The sequence below is a fragment of the Mercenaria mercenaria genome, chromosome 6, assembly GCF_021730395.1.
Source record: "Mercenaria mercenaria strain notata chromosome 6, MADL_Memer_1, whole genome shotgun sequence".
Classification (NCBI taxonomy): Eukaryota; Metazoa; Mollusca; class Bivalvia; order Venerida; family Veneridae; genus Mercenaria; species Mercenaria mercenaria.
The window spans coordinates 67,633,552-67,650,735 of NC_069366.1; the positions used below are offsets into that span (position 1 = coordinate 67,633,552).

Here is a 17,184-nt window from a genome sequence, read left to right on the forward strand (position 1 = left end):
GCTAAACTATCGAACTTTGGTATAAACTTAACATAAGAGGTTTGTGAACACGTGTAAAATCAATTTATGTCGCAACTTGATGCATTGGTATGTCTGTGCTTCGTTTTACCTTTCCGAACTACATGAATGACCTTCGTGGGAGGAGATGCTGAATGATTTATTTCGAAAAGTCTGTACTAAAACTGTCTGTATAGTGCGTATAAAACAAGAAGTCTTTATAATATTTCCTACTCTTAAGTTATTTTTGTACCAAATTCATTTTTATTCGTATCTTTTCATTTTTATCACAAATACTTCTTGTGTTGAAATTGAACATTTCCAACTTGAATAAAATAATTAAGCAGTTTCATTATAAATATCAACCTGTTTGGAAAATATAAGAAAAAGATTCACATTGTTACGTGTAACCACATGGGTACGTGTAACGTGTTAATGTTCTTTTTGAAATTTTGGTATACAATTTTGTAAGATTTTTTCGAACGGCGCCATTTTGTTCATGTATTTTTTTAGTTAAGCCTGCAATCTCGCTGAAAGAGCTGTCCTTGATATTATTTCATCAATGTTGTTTATTGGAAATTCTTGCATAAAAACTACATTTCACTAGATCTGCTCATGTATTGATGGGAGAAAAACCGTGTGCAAACAAAGCAGTTCACGAGCTGTTAACACATGATTTTTATTTTTGAAATGCTTTCCGGCAGGGACGTATATGTATTTCTGCGCAGATTGACGTCTGGTATCTGCGTCTTGCTTCTTCCATAATAACCACTTCTAGCAGCATAAAAGATGTAATCTAAACCATAGAATGTTTTGCTGTATCAGTTATCAACGCCAAACGCACTGTTCCCAAAAATGTACGTACTCGCTTCTCCCCTTGTTTACTGCTCTTTTCAAAGTCAGTGTTGATTCAGTTTTTGTCCATTACCGTGGATTTATAAGAATTGCGTGTAACTTGTGCGATTGTTTGTTTTTAGGAATCATATCAATCGGTATATTTTTATCTAATTTCTCGAAGAATTTATATAAAAAGTTTGAAAACTTGTCACTACGTTCGTAATAATCCGTACCCGAAATGTGTTCGTACTGAAAACAACTCGAATGCAATATTGTTATTCATGAAATTGTGTTCCTGTTTACCAAATTTTTGGAAAACATGAACAATTATTTGTAATGTCATGCTTGAAATAACGAGAGATAAAAAAATCGTTTAAAAACTCCCAGTACATGCTTTTGGTAGTGTTGTTGATTTCTGAGTCCCGGTTATGAATATTTAAAACATGTTTACCGTTTCCAAGAACAACATAATGGTAATTAAATGTACTGGAATCGTAAAGTCATTACGTTTGAAAACACTACATTTAGTGGTCGTGTACTTCTTTATTCAAGAATAGCGACAATACACATTTGTTTCGTGTATTAACGTCTGCAGAAGCTCTTGGGATATATTTGTTTCGGTTTCGGTCACAAACATTCCCGCGGGCTTCTACAGACGTTAATACACAAAAAACATGCATTATCCCTACAATAAACGGATTTTTCGTTTAATACAAATATATAGTGAATGTAAATATTGATGAACGAAAGCTACAAGAATATTTTTATTAAAGATTATTTATTCCAAGCGAACGTTCCGAAACTAGTATGTGTGTGTGAGTGGGATGTGTGTGGTGGGGGGATATGTGTCTTCGTACATTGGCAAATGGATTTTAAATTTAAAAAAATATTCTAAGGACAAAGAGTTGTAATTTGATAAATGTGTACATCTTTACACACATATTCTTACTTGACCACGTGACGTAGTAATGTTTTGAAGCGTCATTACGATTTAATTTACCCATGGTGCTTCAGTAAATATTTTATCAACATTCTTTATTTCGATAAAGCTATTAATACCTACATTATCATCATTCTTTGAAGTTTAAATTACACCCTGTGCAGAAATTCTTCAATATTTTCAAACGTTTGAGGGAAGATTAAACTACAGTCATGAAGTGAATTTATCGCGTGCAAGTTATATATAGAACAATTATAGATTATTGTAATTCATTTAGTTCATTTGGCAGACACCATGTGAAGCAAAACTATAAGATCTTTCTTTTACTTTATGATACGCTATCAAATTCAATGAAATTACGAACATTGCGTGCAGAAAACATGAAAAGCATTTCCCAGTTGTTGAAGGTTATAGCCTTAGAGAGGTTGATATATGGAAACTCCTGTTGTGGAGTCTGTTCTAGGGATTTTTTGCCTATAAGTAAGGTCAAAACATCAGGGACGCTTTCAACTTTACTTTTGATTTTACTTTCCTTTTATCTTGAAAATACACATGGGAATACAATTTTAATATAAACTGATAAATAACAATTATTTCTGTAATATGTATATGCTTTGTCTTTGGTCTTCGGCAATTCCAGACATGTTCTAGTCACATTTTTCTTAAATATTAAGAAGCTGCGTCGATATCATTCACTGATAAATATACAGTTAATTGCAGTAACTGTCATATCACTTACATGTTCAGGTTTTTTTTATTACATCCATATTTGTGTGTTTTCTTACAGATAAAACTGCATTACGTGTACTTCAGATATTTTAGTAATCGGTTTCATGTATTTTCAGGTAATCTACGTTACATCCACGAAACATGTATTTTCAAAGGGTTAGCGTTGTATCCATATGATATGTACGATTTTCATATTTTTAAGATGCAGCATTATTATTACGTGTATTTCAGGTAGTTTACGTTACACAGGGATGTTACATGTAATTTTAGGTACTTTACATTACACAGTGATGTTTAGTGTATTTTCCGATACTTTACATTACAGTGATGTTACGTGTATTTTCAGGAAGTTAAGTGATGCAGTGATACTTCGTGTAATTTTGGGTACTTCACGTAACACAGTGATGTTACGTGTATTTTCAGGTAGATTATGTTACATAGTGATTTACGTGTCTTTTCAGGTACTTTACGTTACACAGGGATGGTACGCGTATTTTCAGGTACTTGACATTGCACGGGGATGCTATGTGGTTTTTTTTTCATGTAATTTACTTTACACGAGGATGGTACTTCTATTTTCAGGTAGTTTACGTTACTGCTACAGTACCATATCTTATACTCACCATTCTGCTGATTCGAGGATGTCTCCTACCCGGCGCTGTCGACGGAATTAAGTATTTCATTACTCCTAACGTTGAAAGATTAAACGACCCACAGGTAAGCAAACGTTATTTTGGCAAGTTTGCGTGACAAAGTTAGGAACGCATTAAGCTTTCTTTATTTTATGTTGAAGTAAATGGGTTTTATACCTTAATGCAGAAATGACACCAAAGTTGCACACCATAGCTTTGCGGTCAGGATTAAGAATAACGACATTGAGGCTGGCCAGTTTTATGTCTCAGTTTTAAAATAACAGAAATGATCATGGAGTTTTGAAGTCGTTTTCCAATTTCAGCCGTATACCATCATATCCTCAAACATGTGAAAAGAATCATTTCATTTTTTCTTTCATGACTGTTTCCCCGGAAACGCGCTTTTCAGCCCGTTCATCACAGGAATTAATGTCTTCAAAATTAACTAAAAGATGGAAAGATATAAAAGGCTTTTGTATAAAATGATACACTTAACTTTCATTTCATAAATTCTTGGATCTTGAAGTACTTTTTAAAAAGAAGCTATAAATGATATCTTGTAAAAGTTTCTGGGACTTTAATACGTATAGATATACAGACTGAGATTCATACAAACACCAGTGTCTTTAATAGTCTGGTTGTACAAATATTGCCACCCTTTTTACCTTCAGTTTGACCCTTCTATTCAGTATACAGTCAAACTTGTAGTAAGCAGTCAAGATATTGATTCAATATATAGAAGTAGCTGGCTGCTTAAAATAATAAAAAAGTCAGTTTGTGGAAGTTAACTGTGCAGCTGCTTAAAAAAGTGACTGTTTGACACAGGTGTTTGCTAAGGCATGTTCAACTGCATATAGGACTTCCGGTGAACGTGAATGAGGCATGGGAGCAAATGTGTGCGCGGTAGCATTTTCAGAAATTAAGAATATTAGCTTTATGGGATATATAATTTTGATATAATCCCAATGGACGACAACGACTTTGGCAAATTTCATGAGAGAAGAATTTCAAAATTATTAAAAGAACGTGTAACTTCAAAAATCAGTATAGAAATGTTAGCGACGTAAACTGTTGATATTACATATATATTTTTATGCCTTTTCACCTTGTTTAACTGTAGCCACAAACTGGATCGTTTCCCTCAACTTGTTTGTTTTATTGTTTTATCAGCTATCTCTATTGTTTTCCTGCAGGCGGTAATTTATATCCTGGCAAAAACCGTGTTCTGCTAGATAGATTGCGGTAACGATTGATGTTGCAGTTTAATATTGTGTTCCTATTTTGATAATTGATACCGCGATAAAAATTGCACCATCAAAATGATTGTGCTTTCTTCGTTTGGCAAAGTGCTGAGTTGCATAACTGCATGTGCAACGTTTTATGTGTATTCCTTTTTTGTCTTTTATGTCATAAAAAAGACAATCACTTGATACTGTATAAACAGTATTTGATGCAAGTATATCATTAGCAACGGATTCTTCTAAAATCTTACGAGTCGTATAAGGTATATGCCAAAGGAATAAAGCAAGAAATGACCAACGTTGTTTCTATGTAATACTAGTGACTTACAGACTGAGTTGATACTTTATACATCATTTCAATCACTAGCAGATATCACTACATTTACGAGTTTGTTTAAGGCATTCATATTGATTGTTGCCGATTTTGCCATCTTTCAGAACCAGAACTGAACATGTTGCTGCCCTACATGAATGTCGACTGATGATAATTGTGGTGCAATTGACAAACCTTTGTGCATTTACCAAAAATTCATGTTGTAATAATTTGAAAAATAATTATGTTTCTATTGACAGGAACTGGCTGAAGCCGTAGAACACACAATGCAATTTGATTGAAGTCATATCCTAAAATCCTACAATCGTGTACTTCAGTCAGAGTGCAAATTATGTTTCTTTTGACATATTTTTCTCAAGCTATGGAAAACTTTGTTTCTATGGGAATACTGACAGGTGTTCCTATACAGATGACGTTTTTTGTTGACATGTATCGTTGGGTTCCATGACATATGTTTTGTTCACTGTTTTATAGGTATGGATAGATGCCGCTGTACAGATCATGTTCTCAATCGGTGCAGGGTTCGGCACACATATTGCTTATGCTAGTCACAATAAATTTAACAATAATTGCTACCAGTAAGTATGTCATAGTTATCTGTATTCAGATAACCATCTTTAAAATTTAGTTTTATGATTTGTTGTTTCTTTTTTAAATTTATGGTTCTTCGTCTATTGCAACATAGACTTGGAAGAAGAGGATTACTTTAATATTATTTCTAACTCTGGGCAATCATTTCTTTAACAATGTAGTTATAAGATGATAATTATGTGATTTGCTTTATTTGGGGGAGTCCAAGAAATGGTACATGTAATACGATGATTGGAGAATATATAAGTTATTGCTTATTATTAGTGCACGTGTGTCAAAAAGGTAATATTCACTTCCTTACCTTTTTAAGGATGTGTTACAGTTTATTTTTGTAAACATATGTCAAACTATCATGTTTTAATAATAGCATTTCAAAAATCTTCGATTTTATCTATATTTTCAGCGACTGTTTATTTACGGCGGCAGTGAACAGTTTCACCAGTATATTTTCTGGTTTTGTTGTATTCTCTTACCTCGGGTATATGGCCGACAGACAACAGAAAGACATTGACCAGGTGGCTCAAGAAGGTAATCACACATTTATTGTACATCCCAACCCCACCCACAAAAATGACAGGCGAGCACAATTTTGACTAGTTCATATGTCAGATTCTAATTTCTAAAAAGGCATTCAAGGAAGAAAATGGCCTGTTCTACTTTCTTATTTCATGTATTCTATTTTTTACTTAAGAACAACATAAAAGGCACATTTAGCATAAATTTTCCATATCGTCCATAACGAATCTATTTTTTTCTTTGCTAATTTTGTTCAAAGGCTCTCCCCTTATCTCTCCTGCCTAAGTTTGTTTTCTTTGAAAAATTTACATATTAACAGAGACGCTGTTCTGTTCAGATCGTTTCAAGATAATATCATATATACACAAAATGTTATAATTTAGTATATGTCTCGCCGTGATTTGTATAAGACAAAATCACCACTCAGCTTATATGACGTGATTCCTACATTTAGATGAGCCGTGCCATGAGAAAACCAACATAGTGGGTTTGCGACCAGCATGGATCCAGACCAGCCTGCGCATCCGCGCAGTCTGGTCAGGCTCCATGCTGTTCGCTTTTAAAGCCTATTGGAATTGGAGAAACTGTTAGCGAACAGCATGGATCCTGACCAGACTGCGCGGATGCGCAGGCTGGTCTGGATCCATGCTGGTCGCAAAGCCACTATGTTGGTTTTCCCATGGCACGGCTCAGATTGTTCCTGTGTGCATATTAAACGCCAGTAACACCGCTGCTTTTGTATTTGATACGACCGTCTGCCACAAGTCTTGTTTATATTTATTTGCATGTTAAAGGCTTTGGTACGAAGTGTCAGCAGATTTCTTTCATTCTCCGACTTATTGAATCTGCTTACTGTATATGATATTGAAAAGTCTAGACATATGAAATGGTTGTTTTTTTTTCTACTGACATAATGGATTACTGAAAACGTATATCAGCGAGATTTGTCATCTTATGAATTTGTCGTGAATTAGACAGTATTATCTGTATCGAAATTAAAAAGGCGAGTCAGTTTTCTGTGAAAACCTGACAATTACAGTACTTACCGCAATGTTATAATGACACTTTAATGAGTTCCTTCAGATATTCTGGCATACAATTACCGTTTTTCTGTCGTTTTCAAGGAGTCTAACAGGATAGTACACGTGACTGTGCTAACAGACATATTCTCGCACTCTCTCGCAATTAACACACCTTTTCACATTGTGCATTCCATGGCAAAGTGCTAACGTATTACGCCACTGGCATAATTCAAAGGAAAGTGACTATTGTGTTCCCTCGAAGTTTAAAGACACTGTCAGTCAACCATGTTCGATTGTACCCTTGTCATTTCAGAGGTTTTTCTAAAGGGGTTTGATTTGACAGAGTTCAGGCTAACATTGAAACTAGATAATTTTGATAGTTCTTGATTTTGGCATATAAGCAAGGTTTACCTTCATTTTTGTACATGTATTGACTTATCTTCAGAGCACAAATCCAAAGGTCAAATTTCGAAATAGATAAAACTTGAAGGGCTAATTAAAATTTTCATTCAGGTTTTAAAACTAGCTACGAAGTTACCAGAAAAAAAGTTTGGCATAATTATATTCATCGCTAAGCGTGAGATACAGAATGTTAAAAGAATATTTTGGCGAGCAGATACGGGACAAAATCCAAGAAAATGCAGTTATGAAAGATATGAATAAAACAGTTTAGCATATTTCGAGAGATTCTGTAAACTTTCTTTGATAACCAGTTTTAATATATACAGGTGCAACATTGTTTTGCATATTGTGTAAACTGGCATTTAACCGAAACAGCATTTGATAAATGATTCAAGGTTTCAAAATGATAAAAGTAAACACTGCAAGCTTATCATCTGTTAACATCAAGTCGTTTGCCAAACCGTGCAGGTTAAAGAACAAAACGTTTCCAGAGATAATTTTCATGGGTTTTTCGTGGTTTTTCGTATAATTAATATTGGCATAAATAAGAACCATAAGCGTCCCGGGAACGCCAGTTTCGTAAATAAATGAAGTAATGCGTTGCATTCTGTATTTAGGTTTCCCTCCATGCCGAATATTTCATTATATAGCCTCTATCCTGTACAAAATGTGTTGAATCTTCTATTGTAGGGCCTGGATTAGTATTTATAGTTTACCCAGAAGCCATTGCAACACTTCCTGGATCAACAGCTTGGGCTATCATCTTTTTCCTCATGTTGATTACACTCGGGATGGACAGTGCGGTACTATTTTATTATGTTTACGGGCGGTTTGTTGACTAAAACCGTGTTCCTAAACTGATTATAAGTCTCCAGTTTTGCAAAACTGAGTTCGGAGACAAGTCTCATAATACAACGTTGTCATTGGTTATTTTCAAAGTTGTGCACGAAAACCAGTCAGATGTTTTAGGTTTGAGGATGGTTTCCTGATTAACCTTCTGTCAAAAGTAACTGGCAAAATTATTCCAGTGAACAAAGCCGAAACTTTTGTTAACAAAAGGCTCAATCGGAACCATTGAGAGCATTTCCTTGCCCGTGGATCGAACACGAAACCGATGGATTTTCAGACTTTGGGTCTACAGTAATATTTTGATACATAACCGTAAACATTGAAATTGTTATAAATTCTGTTTTACTAGAATAATTTGAGAACTTGTAAAGTTATTGTCATCAGAACGGAAAATGAACGTAATTAAAAAGGTAGATATATTTTTCCTTGAAACATTTTCAGTTTGGTGGATTAGAGTCTCCGCTGACAGGACTGTCGGACAGCTTCTATCGTATGTTTAAAAACCGTTACTACCGAGAAGTATTAACTTTGGTTGTCATAGCAACAGCTTTCTTCTTCTCCATTCCATGTAATACCTGGGTAAGCTGCAATTCTGCCACCACACGTCTTTAAATTGAAAAGTGATATTTTACAATGCAAGTTGTCGCATTCAATAATACTGAAAATGTGCAAATAAAAATATTATTGATTAGTGTGTAGTTTATTTGAGATGTAATATACACTGTCAGTGAATTTCATATAGAGGGAGATGTGATTTTTGTATTGAAATGATTCAGTGAAGTACTACATGAATAAAATACGAAAATGCACAAGTATATCAACAATGTGCTATGTCTGTATGTTCGTATTCAAATAAACCTCCCAGATCGTCGGACAACTTTCTTTGCCAACGATTGGTGTCTTTACCAGTAGAACTTCAATTTACAAAATTCCAAGCAATCTTTGCCACTTTTATGTAGAAAAATATCAATATTTCAGGGCGGAATGTATGTTTTCAAAATTCTGGATAATTTTGCGGCCGGCACCAGTATCGTATTCACAGTACTATGTCAAGTTGTGGCAGTCTCGTGGTTCTATGGTGAGTTATTGACCAGAGTTAGACTTTTTTTCTCAGAATACTGTCTCATTTACCTGTAACGAGGGATTTCCTTGATTCGATTTCATTAATATACGTTCTGGTTAAGAACACCCACTCGAAATAATGCAATTTTTAATCAGTTTATAGCTTAAAGGTCCAATACTAAGGAAAGTGAACATTTTAATTTCTTTTTAAAAGCACAGAAACTATTTCATTTTATTGGAAAATGAAAGTTGGTATGTAGAAATTCGAAATAAATCGCAGTATATGTACAATTATTTTTCTATGAAGTATGAAGAAAGTTAAAAAGACCTGGGGGGTCATTCTGTCGATTCATTGAAATTTCAACATAATACACATACATTTCTTTGAGTTCCAAAGACCTTCTGTAAATTTTGACCTGCCAATCTTCATTATTTAGTGTCTTGCAGAAGTCTATGCACTGGCTATGAAAAAAATTGCCAACTCACTTTCCCTTAGTAATGGACCTTTAAGTGGCGATACAGCATACACACGCAAGAAAATAACAGTTCACAAACGATACTGATCATGGGTTAAAACTTAACTCAGTTTTCCTAAAACAATTGTATTTTTCCCATAAAATAAATAAAATGATTAAAGTGTTCAAATTCAAAAAGATTCTGCTATAACACGTAAAATGATGTACCAAAAGGAATTTCATTTTAAATCCTGTTCTTCAACAGAATTGTTTTAAAGTCATCGTTGTCAATTTCAATCTGATCTTAATGTTTAAAAAAATCTCCACACTTCTTTTGCATATATATCTTATTTAAACATTGTTTTATATTTAACATTTTAAAGTAAAGCTTTATATCAAAGTCTCCATTCCGATTGCTTTTCATTTTCAGAAAAATATTCCATAGAGACAAAAACCATTGAAATGCCAATCTTACCAATTGTGTTCTTTCATGTAGTTCAGTTTTCATGTCTTGTGTCTAATAGGTCCTCAATAGAGTATGTTTAGTATAATTCTTATCTTCAGGAATTGACCAGTTTTGTAAAGACATAGACAGAATGATTGGTCATTCACCAGGATTGTACTGGAGAATATGCTGGAAATACATTAGTCCTACATTCCTTCTTGTGAGTATTTTACTATGGTTGTGTATGGAGGAAAGTAGGGGGAGGGGGGCGGGGGTTACTGCATCAAAATATTTCTAATATCCCACAATAAATCTGCAGGAAAGATCAAGCAAATCTTATTCAAAAACAATCTACCCGTGTTTACTGCCCATACCGGCATTATGATGGGACCATTTCTCATAAAAAATCCATTTTCTTGATTCTCAGAAGGGAACTAATAAGACTACCAAAACGCCGACGCGGAGTTTTATAACTCTACCTTTTGAGTTAAACCGGAAAGAGATTCTCCGCGTGAGCCTTCTCTAATTGGCCGGAATTTACATTCTTCTCACCGTTTGAATTTTTATTTTATGCTAATATTTGAAATAAAAAGTTTTATCAGCCCTTCCACTGACCGCATATCACTATTTGTGACTGAAACAGCTTTGCCGGTCTACTTGTAAATTGTGTATAAATTTCTTATTTTCATGGAAAACAGGATGTAACATGTCGAGCTATGTTTCCCAGTAGTATATTTCTCGATTCAAATAAAGTTTTTAACGAGAATGGCAGTGAAAAATGTAGTTTTTATGCAAGAATTTTAGAACGATATGCTGCAAATAATTTGAACTTTATGTGGCAACGTCACAAGACCTCTGACGAAATTCGCGTTGAAGCGCGTTTGATTTTAGCGCTGATACCAAAATGCAATGCAAAATGCGTATTTCAACGTGAAGCATCAAAAAAATAACAAAATGTGTTTATTCAGCGTGCATAGAGAATATATCCCACCTCAAAGTGAGAAAATTTTCACATCTTTACTCGTAGCTGTTGTCACTGCTCATTGTATGTGCCATAATTATCCACTCAAAACAAACAAATATCATCTACATAATCTAATATTGTCAACTTTCCTATTGCATAGATCTACTTTAGCATTGTTTCTTTCTTTCAGATTATTGTAATATCAAGCATTCTACATTACTCGCCATTGGTATACCAAGGTGCAGCACATATATATGTGTATCCTGATTACGCCAATGCGATTGGTTGGTTGATAGCGTGTGCGTCCATGAGTATTATACCTTTGTATGCCATATACTACATATTGAAGTCTAAGGGAACACTTAAAGAGGTAAATATGTTTATAATGTTCAACTATTATGTTAACATATATTTTATTTATTTATTTCCCACGCGGTAATCTGTCATTGTAATTTTTATGCCCCCACCCTTCCCCCAAGGCTATATTGCTTTACACTGTCTGTCGAGTTGTTCGGCAGAGCGAATAACCGCAACTTGACCCAGGTCAAAGTCTCACGAGTCTGAACCTTGAAAACGGTATTCGCCTGATAACTGGAGAACCACGTGACCCAGGACCTTCAAACTTGATAGTATAATTGGGCTTATGATATAGATGATATCTATTGTTTTTTGGGGTCAGTAAGTCAAAGGTCACGGTCTCAGGAGTTTTTCATACAATAACTTGAGAACCACTTGACCCAATGTCTTCATACTTGATAGCATGATTGGGCTTACAAAGTTGATGACTCCTATTGTTATAGGGATTAGTAGGTCAAAAGTCAATGTCATAGTGAACACGAGAATGAAAATGGGACAACTCGTCATTGGGGGCATACAACAGCTCTTGTTTTTTTATTTACAATTCCCGTTTTGTATTATTATAATACGGTGTAATAATCCCCCACCGCTACCTTACTTCATTCTTTGTGATTAATTTTCTTTCTTTTTTTAAGTTATTTTGTACGTTTTACAGAGGATATCCCTTGGTATTTCTCCAAAGTGGGAGCATAAAGAGATAAAAGAAAAGCGAGAAGTCAAACGATTTAAGGTAAGTCTAAGTGTTCTATGTTTGGCACGTTGTTTTTATGTGTCACGCGATTTAATTGCATTTGAAAGGCAAATTAATGCGTACTTCAGACGTTTTTTAATCAAATACTCTAAGATGAAGATGTAAAAAATAGAACTGTTAACATTCTGCAGAAAATGCACGACTGTGTAAAGCAAGTGAATCATTTTGAATAGGGTTGTTTGTTGTTTTTATTTGACCACTACTCACTATAAACATCAATTAGGAAACATTTGGGCATGCGCAGAACGTTGATAACTATAGGAGCAAATTTTAAATTATACAAATTTTATCATTCGTGGCCATATAAATCTATAGGAAAATCCTCTAGACAGAAAGAACCGAACTGTGCAAAAACAAAAAAATAGAAACTTGGTTTGATCGAGTCCTTGCGAGTGCCCTCTTCCAACACGAATTATACTCATTTTGTTAAATTTTAATTTTCAGAGACAGCATTGGGTGTATATATAAGCGAGAAATATACAGACTGGTCAAGGGAAACCTGTCGGACCGTCCTGCCAAACAGCAAATCCATGAGCATTGAAAGGGACCAAGTTTTTTAGTGTTCCTTGTTGACCCAACTTTTATTTGTTACCTGTACATTTTTATACACATTTTTCTAAGTATCATGCTAATTGATTTTCACAAACTTTGTCAGGGATTGAACTTTTCCAGAAAGAAAGCTTTCAAACAAACCCCTTTGTGATCCAAATTTTGGGAGCCTTAGCGGCCGAGTGGTTAAGGTCGCGGACTTCAAATCAATAGCACCTCTCCACTGTGGGTTCGAAACCTCGCCTAGTGTGTTTACAAGTGTTTTATGTTAGGAAGCCGTCAAGCTGGCTTGGGAATGTCGTTGACTTTACCAAAGTGCCCGCTTATACATGTCATAATTCTCGGATGGGGCATCTTGGGCATCTCTCCATCATGTAGAGCTGGGAAGTCGGCATATGGCCTATAATTGCGTCAGTGTGATGTGAAACCCAAAAACATTAATTTCGTCCGTATATGGATGGTATAAATAAGGTTGTTTTGTTTGTTTTGCCATTTCTGAATAATTCATGATCAAATGAAGAATACAATACCGTGTTTGATTCCTTAATGTGATTTTTTATATGTCAAATGCTTCTATATCTGCTGTATAATTGTTACATATTTTTTGTGTTATTAATTTAAGTTTATAATGACCAAAGTTTAACGTATATATGTGTCAGTTCGGAGCCCCTGTATTATACATCTTTCCATTCACATATTTCATTCCCATCTGTTTGTGATTTGAGCTCTACTGGACCAAAGGCAAGTAAGAGCTTTATGCGATCATGACTTGTCCGTCAGCCCGCCCGCCTGTCGTGAGAAAGACGTTATTCACCAGTACTATTGGTCGAAATGTGCTGAAACATCTAAAGCTGATTACATGGATGGTATTCTTTAAAAAAACTCTCGTTGACTTTGCATCAAAAAGGAACAATTAAAAACGCTCATGTAATGAAACAATAAAGCGGTTGCTAAGGTATTTAGTATATAACATCGTGTAACAGATCTGTGTCAAACTTATAAATACCATGTCACTACAGTAAAAAAGTGGCGTTTCCAAGGGGGGTCACTTGTTTCACATATGATCAGATCTAGGAAAGCATTTAAAAAGTTGATGAACTTTATCAAAATAATACATGTCTTAACACTAAGGTTATACAAGCCAATAATCCAGTAAAGCGTCGAGCTCTCGTCAGCCTCTTGTTCTGGCTTTTTGTTCATTACAGTGCCGATCGTAGTAAGTGTTTGAATACCTTAGATATTTTACATAATTCAAAGTATTTTAGATTTGTGTGTAGCATGATAGCTTTGATTTGTAAACAGTGTACATGTATGTATGAGTGGAAGAAAGGGATGCATTGGAACCACTTAATTACACCCGTACGTAACAATACATTGTCCTATTTACAATATCTGCAGATATAATTTTTTATCATATACCTATATAAATTCTGTAAAATTATCGGCTTGTATTTCACAATTAAATATAAACAGGCACAAAAAAATCGTATTGTATCTTTTAAATTCCGTATTGTACCTTTTGTATTGTATGCTGCCGGACTACTTTCATTAATATGCATGACCTGACACAGTTCTATAAATAGCGCACATATAAAACTTCCCTTAGTTCCATTTTAATATCGATAAACATTAAAGTTTTCGTTCAATAACAAAACAACAAACAAAAAGGTAGAGGTACATAATAAAAGGGTCATTATAACAGTAGTTAGATCTGGGATTTTGTATTCGGCTCTCGTGTCACTCTCGGCGCTTGCGCGCCTCGTGAGGTCCGATCTGGCAAAATTCCACTCGAGCCGAAAACAGTATCCCAGATCAAGCTACGGTTATAACAACCCTATTATATTTAGAGCTCCGTGGGTAACTTCCTTTTTCATTTCCTTAATCGGTATAGCAGGGGTCGGAGATTTTTATATAATTGACAGCGTGCACATGTTGTTATGTTATCATACAATAACAGTGTTTTGTGGTTTACTGCAGAGATTTTCAAATATTGTAAAATATATTTTAGAAGCGAGCCTCGGAGATTTGATTTAAAGGAAATGGCAAAATAAAACTCGCACGGAAAAAAACGGGAAAAGAGGCACCCATTTTAATGCGTAACTATGAAAGATACAGATATTAATCACATTGAAACACTAACAGATATTAACTTATTAAGTTCACTTTTAATATATTTAAGCATTATTGAAAATAATTTTCTACGTCAAATCAAGGAAATACTTGCAAAAAGAATTCTCAATTACACTATTTTTTTCTCGAACCAGTGCACGAAAGCTGCTGTATTTCCAGAAGACATGTTCAGAGACTAGGTCATTAGGTCAAGCTAATCTGCAAATACGCAGTGTAACCATATCACTGAATGTGCAGTCATTTCGACAGGAATACAGTTATTCCGTACTTTATACCCGAGAAAATTTCATTTTGAACATGCATATCTGGTAGGTGGGTGGTTGGGTGTAGGGGGTAGGGGATGTGTGGAGGAGTATGAATCACTTTTAATAGAAGCTCTCGCCACGTTTGTCATCAATGTAAATTTTTGTCTATTTTGAGCACAAATTGCGTAAAGTAAGCTATATTTCAAACGATATCTCCTCCTAAATTTCCGAGCCAATTTCTACCAAAGTTCACAGGAATGTTCCTTGGGTAGTCTCCTTTCAGGTTCCGCCAAGTCTAGGCAGTCCATGCAGAATTCCGGTTGCCTGTGCAGCCAAAAGAAAAAAAAATAGAAATCTTCTCCGCAGATTTGGTATGAACCTTTAATTTGTAGAACATGTCACTGTATCTAATAATTTACTTGCTCTTAGTCATTCAGCTCTTTAGAGACGCTGGAAACGTGAACGTGAAAAATATTTAGATGCAAACAAAATTGTCTTTAATGACTACGTTTGGGAAATGAAAGGTGTGGTCTTTGTTGACAGGTGGTCTCTCAACACAAGTAAACATTAGAAAGAATTATGACCAGTGTAAGCAGGTGTTATAGTTGAGACTTTTATTCAGAGGTGGTCTTTAGCACAGGTTTATTGTATTGAAAATTTACTCATGTGTTCAGCAATACACATATAATCATATATACTCTTTTTCTTTTTAAAACAGTCCTTTATGGATACAAAAAGGTATATGGAGTATCTACGTACCCAACATACCCCATTTTCGTTCAGCATTAAACATATATGTAAAACTGAAATTCACCGGCAAATTTTTGTGCCATAAGACCAGTCTCAGACTGCACTTTTGACTATACTTGTATTTAAAAAAAACAACGACTTTGAGATGATATTTGTTTCTTAAACTTTGCGGTCTACAGCCCGATTCCCTGGTCATATTTTTCAGATTCCGGGAAAGTTACAGTGTGTTCCAAAACAAAACCAACGTCTGTCTATCACATGTAGCTTTAAATATGTCACCTGTACGTTTATAAATACCCATTGTTTTGTCTTATGAATCCTCAAAACTGTTGTGTTTTATGTCATACATGGCTTAGAGATTATAAAATTGAATTTGGAGACCAGTCTCTGAATACAGTCTTGTCATTGGTCAATTTAAAAGTCGTGATAGGAAACAACCAATCGTATGCTCGAGTTTATAGACTGGTCTCAAAATTCATCTTTATAACTCAGGGCCCTGAACTCTGTTGTAATGTGACCATTGTTGTACTTTATCACAGAAGGAAACTATGACATAATCTGTATTAAATGTTTAAAATGTGCATTTTTGTTTTATTCATTTTTTACCCATTTGTGACATTTATTTTTCGGATTATTAGTAGTTTTAGAAATAAAAATTCGCGATGGCCGGATAACGCAATTATGGACAAACCCAGACAGCAAGAATTTTACAGTGTATATATCAGGCTGTCTGTTTCAATAAAAAGGATCACAGTATGAGCTTAGAAATGTAATTTATTTGTGCCGTGTAAAAACACATTCTAAAATTATATATCTACTTTCACAAATCATTGCATCAACTTGTCTTGATAAAGGAAAGCGCCTGTCTTAAGAACGCCCAGGCATCTAGATATATATAGATATGCAAGCTTTATCTACAGTGTTGTTACAAAATTTTGGTAAGAACGCTTTACAATTCAGAAAACTATCGAACATTTCAAACAGCCAAACAATTGAAAATGATTTTCTCATACAATTTCACTTCAAAAAAAAAAAAGGCGTGTACATAAGTTGATATAAAATTAATGAATGCTAATCAGCATAGAAAATTGTAGAAAAATTCTTTAAATGGACACGTTTCTAGATTATTGCCTTTTTATCTATTTGCATTTGATGTGGTTATTATGAATAACAAAAGCTGTCTCATGACAGCAAGGTCTGCGTTTTTCAAACCCCTGCACATAATACTAGACTTCAAACATTCAAAGTTTTCTACGTTAAAAAGGGTATAATCTTCATAAAATGTAAACCAAAGGCCACACTTTCGGATAGTTCAATACTTTTAAAAACTCACCATTTCCAAAGAACTATTACATGTCTTCGTTTTGATGCATTTTCAATAATTTC

General features: G+C 34.5%; 1 protein-coding gene across 2 annotated transcripts in view; it reads left to right on the forward strand.

Annotated features, from left to right (window-relative positions):
* The window catches only part of LOC123548523 (sodium-dependent noradrenaline transporter-like), a 214,771-nt gene extending 198,392 nt beyond the window's left edge, over positions 1-16,379 (forward strand). The window contains exons 6-15 of one of the 2 annotated variants that reach the window (XM_045335838.2): positions 3,086-3,220; positions 5,185-5,288; positions 5,705-5,829; positions 7,932-8,044; positions 8,532-8,669; positions 9,069-9,168; positions 10,172-10,272; positions 11,207-11,386; positions 12,029-12,103; positions 12,569-16,379. In XM_045335838.2, coding sequence (XP_045191773.2) covers positions 3,086-3,220; positions 5,185-5,288; positions 5,705-5,829; positions 7,932-8,044; positions 8,532-8,669; positions 9,069-9,168; positions 10,172-10,272; positions 11,207-11,386; positions 12,029-12,103; positions 12,569-12,592 — 1,095 coding nt within the window. In that variant the 3' untranslated portion in view covers positions 12,593-16,379. The remainder of the gene's footprint in view (positions 1-3,085; positions 3,221-5,184; positions 5,289-5,704; positions 5,830-7,931; positions 8,045-8,531; positions 8,670-9,068; positions 9,169-10,171; positions 10,273-11,206; positions 11,387-12,028; positions 12,104-12,568) is intronic. The other variant, XM_045335839.2, reaches the window with a different exon arrangement.
* Positions 16,380-17,184: the final 805 nt, after the last annotated feature.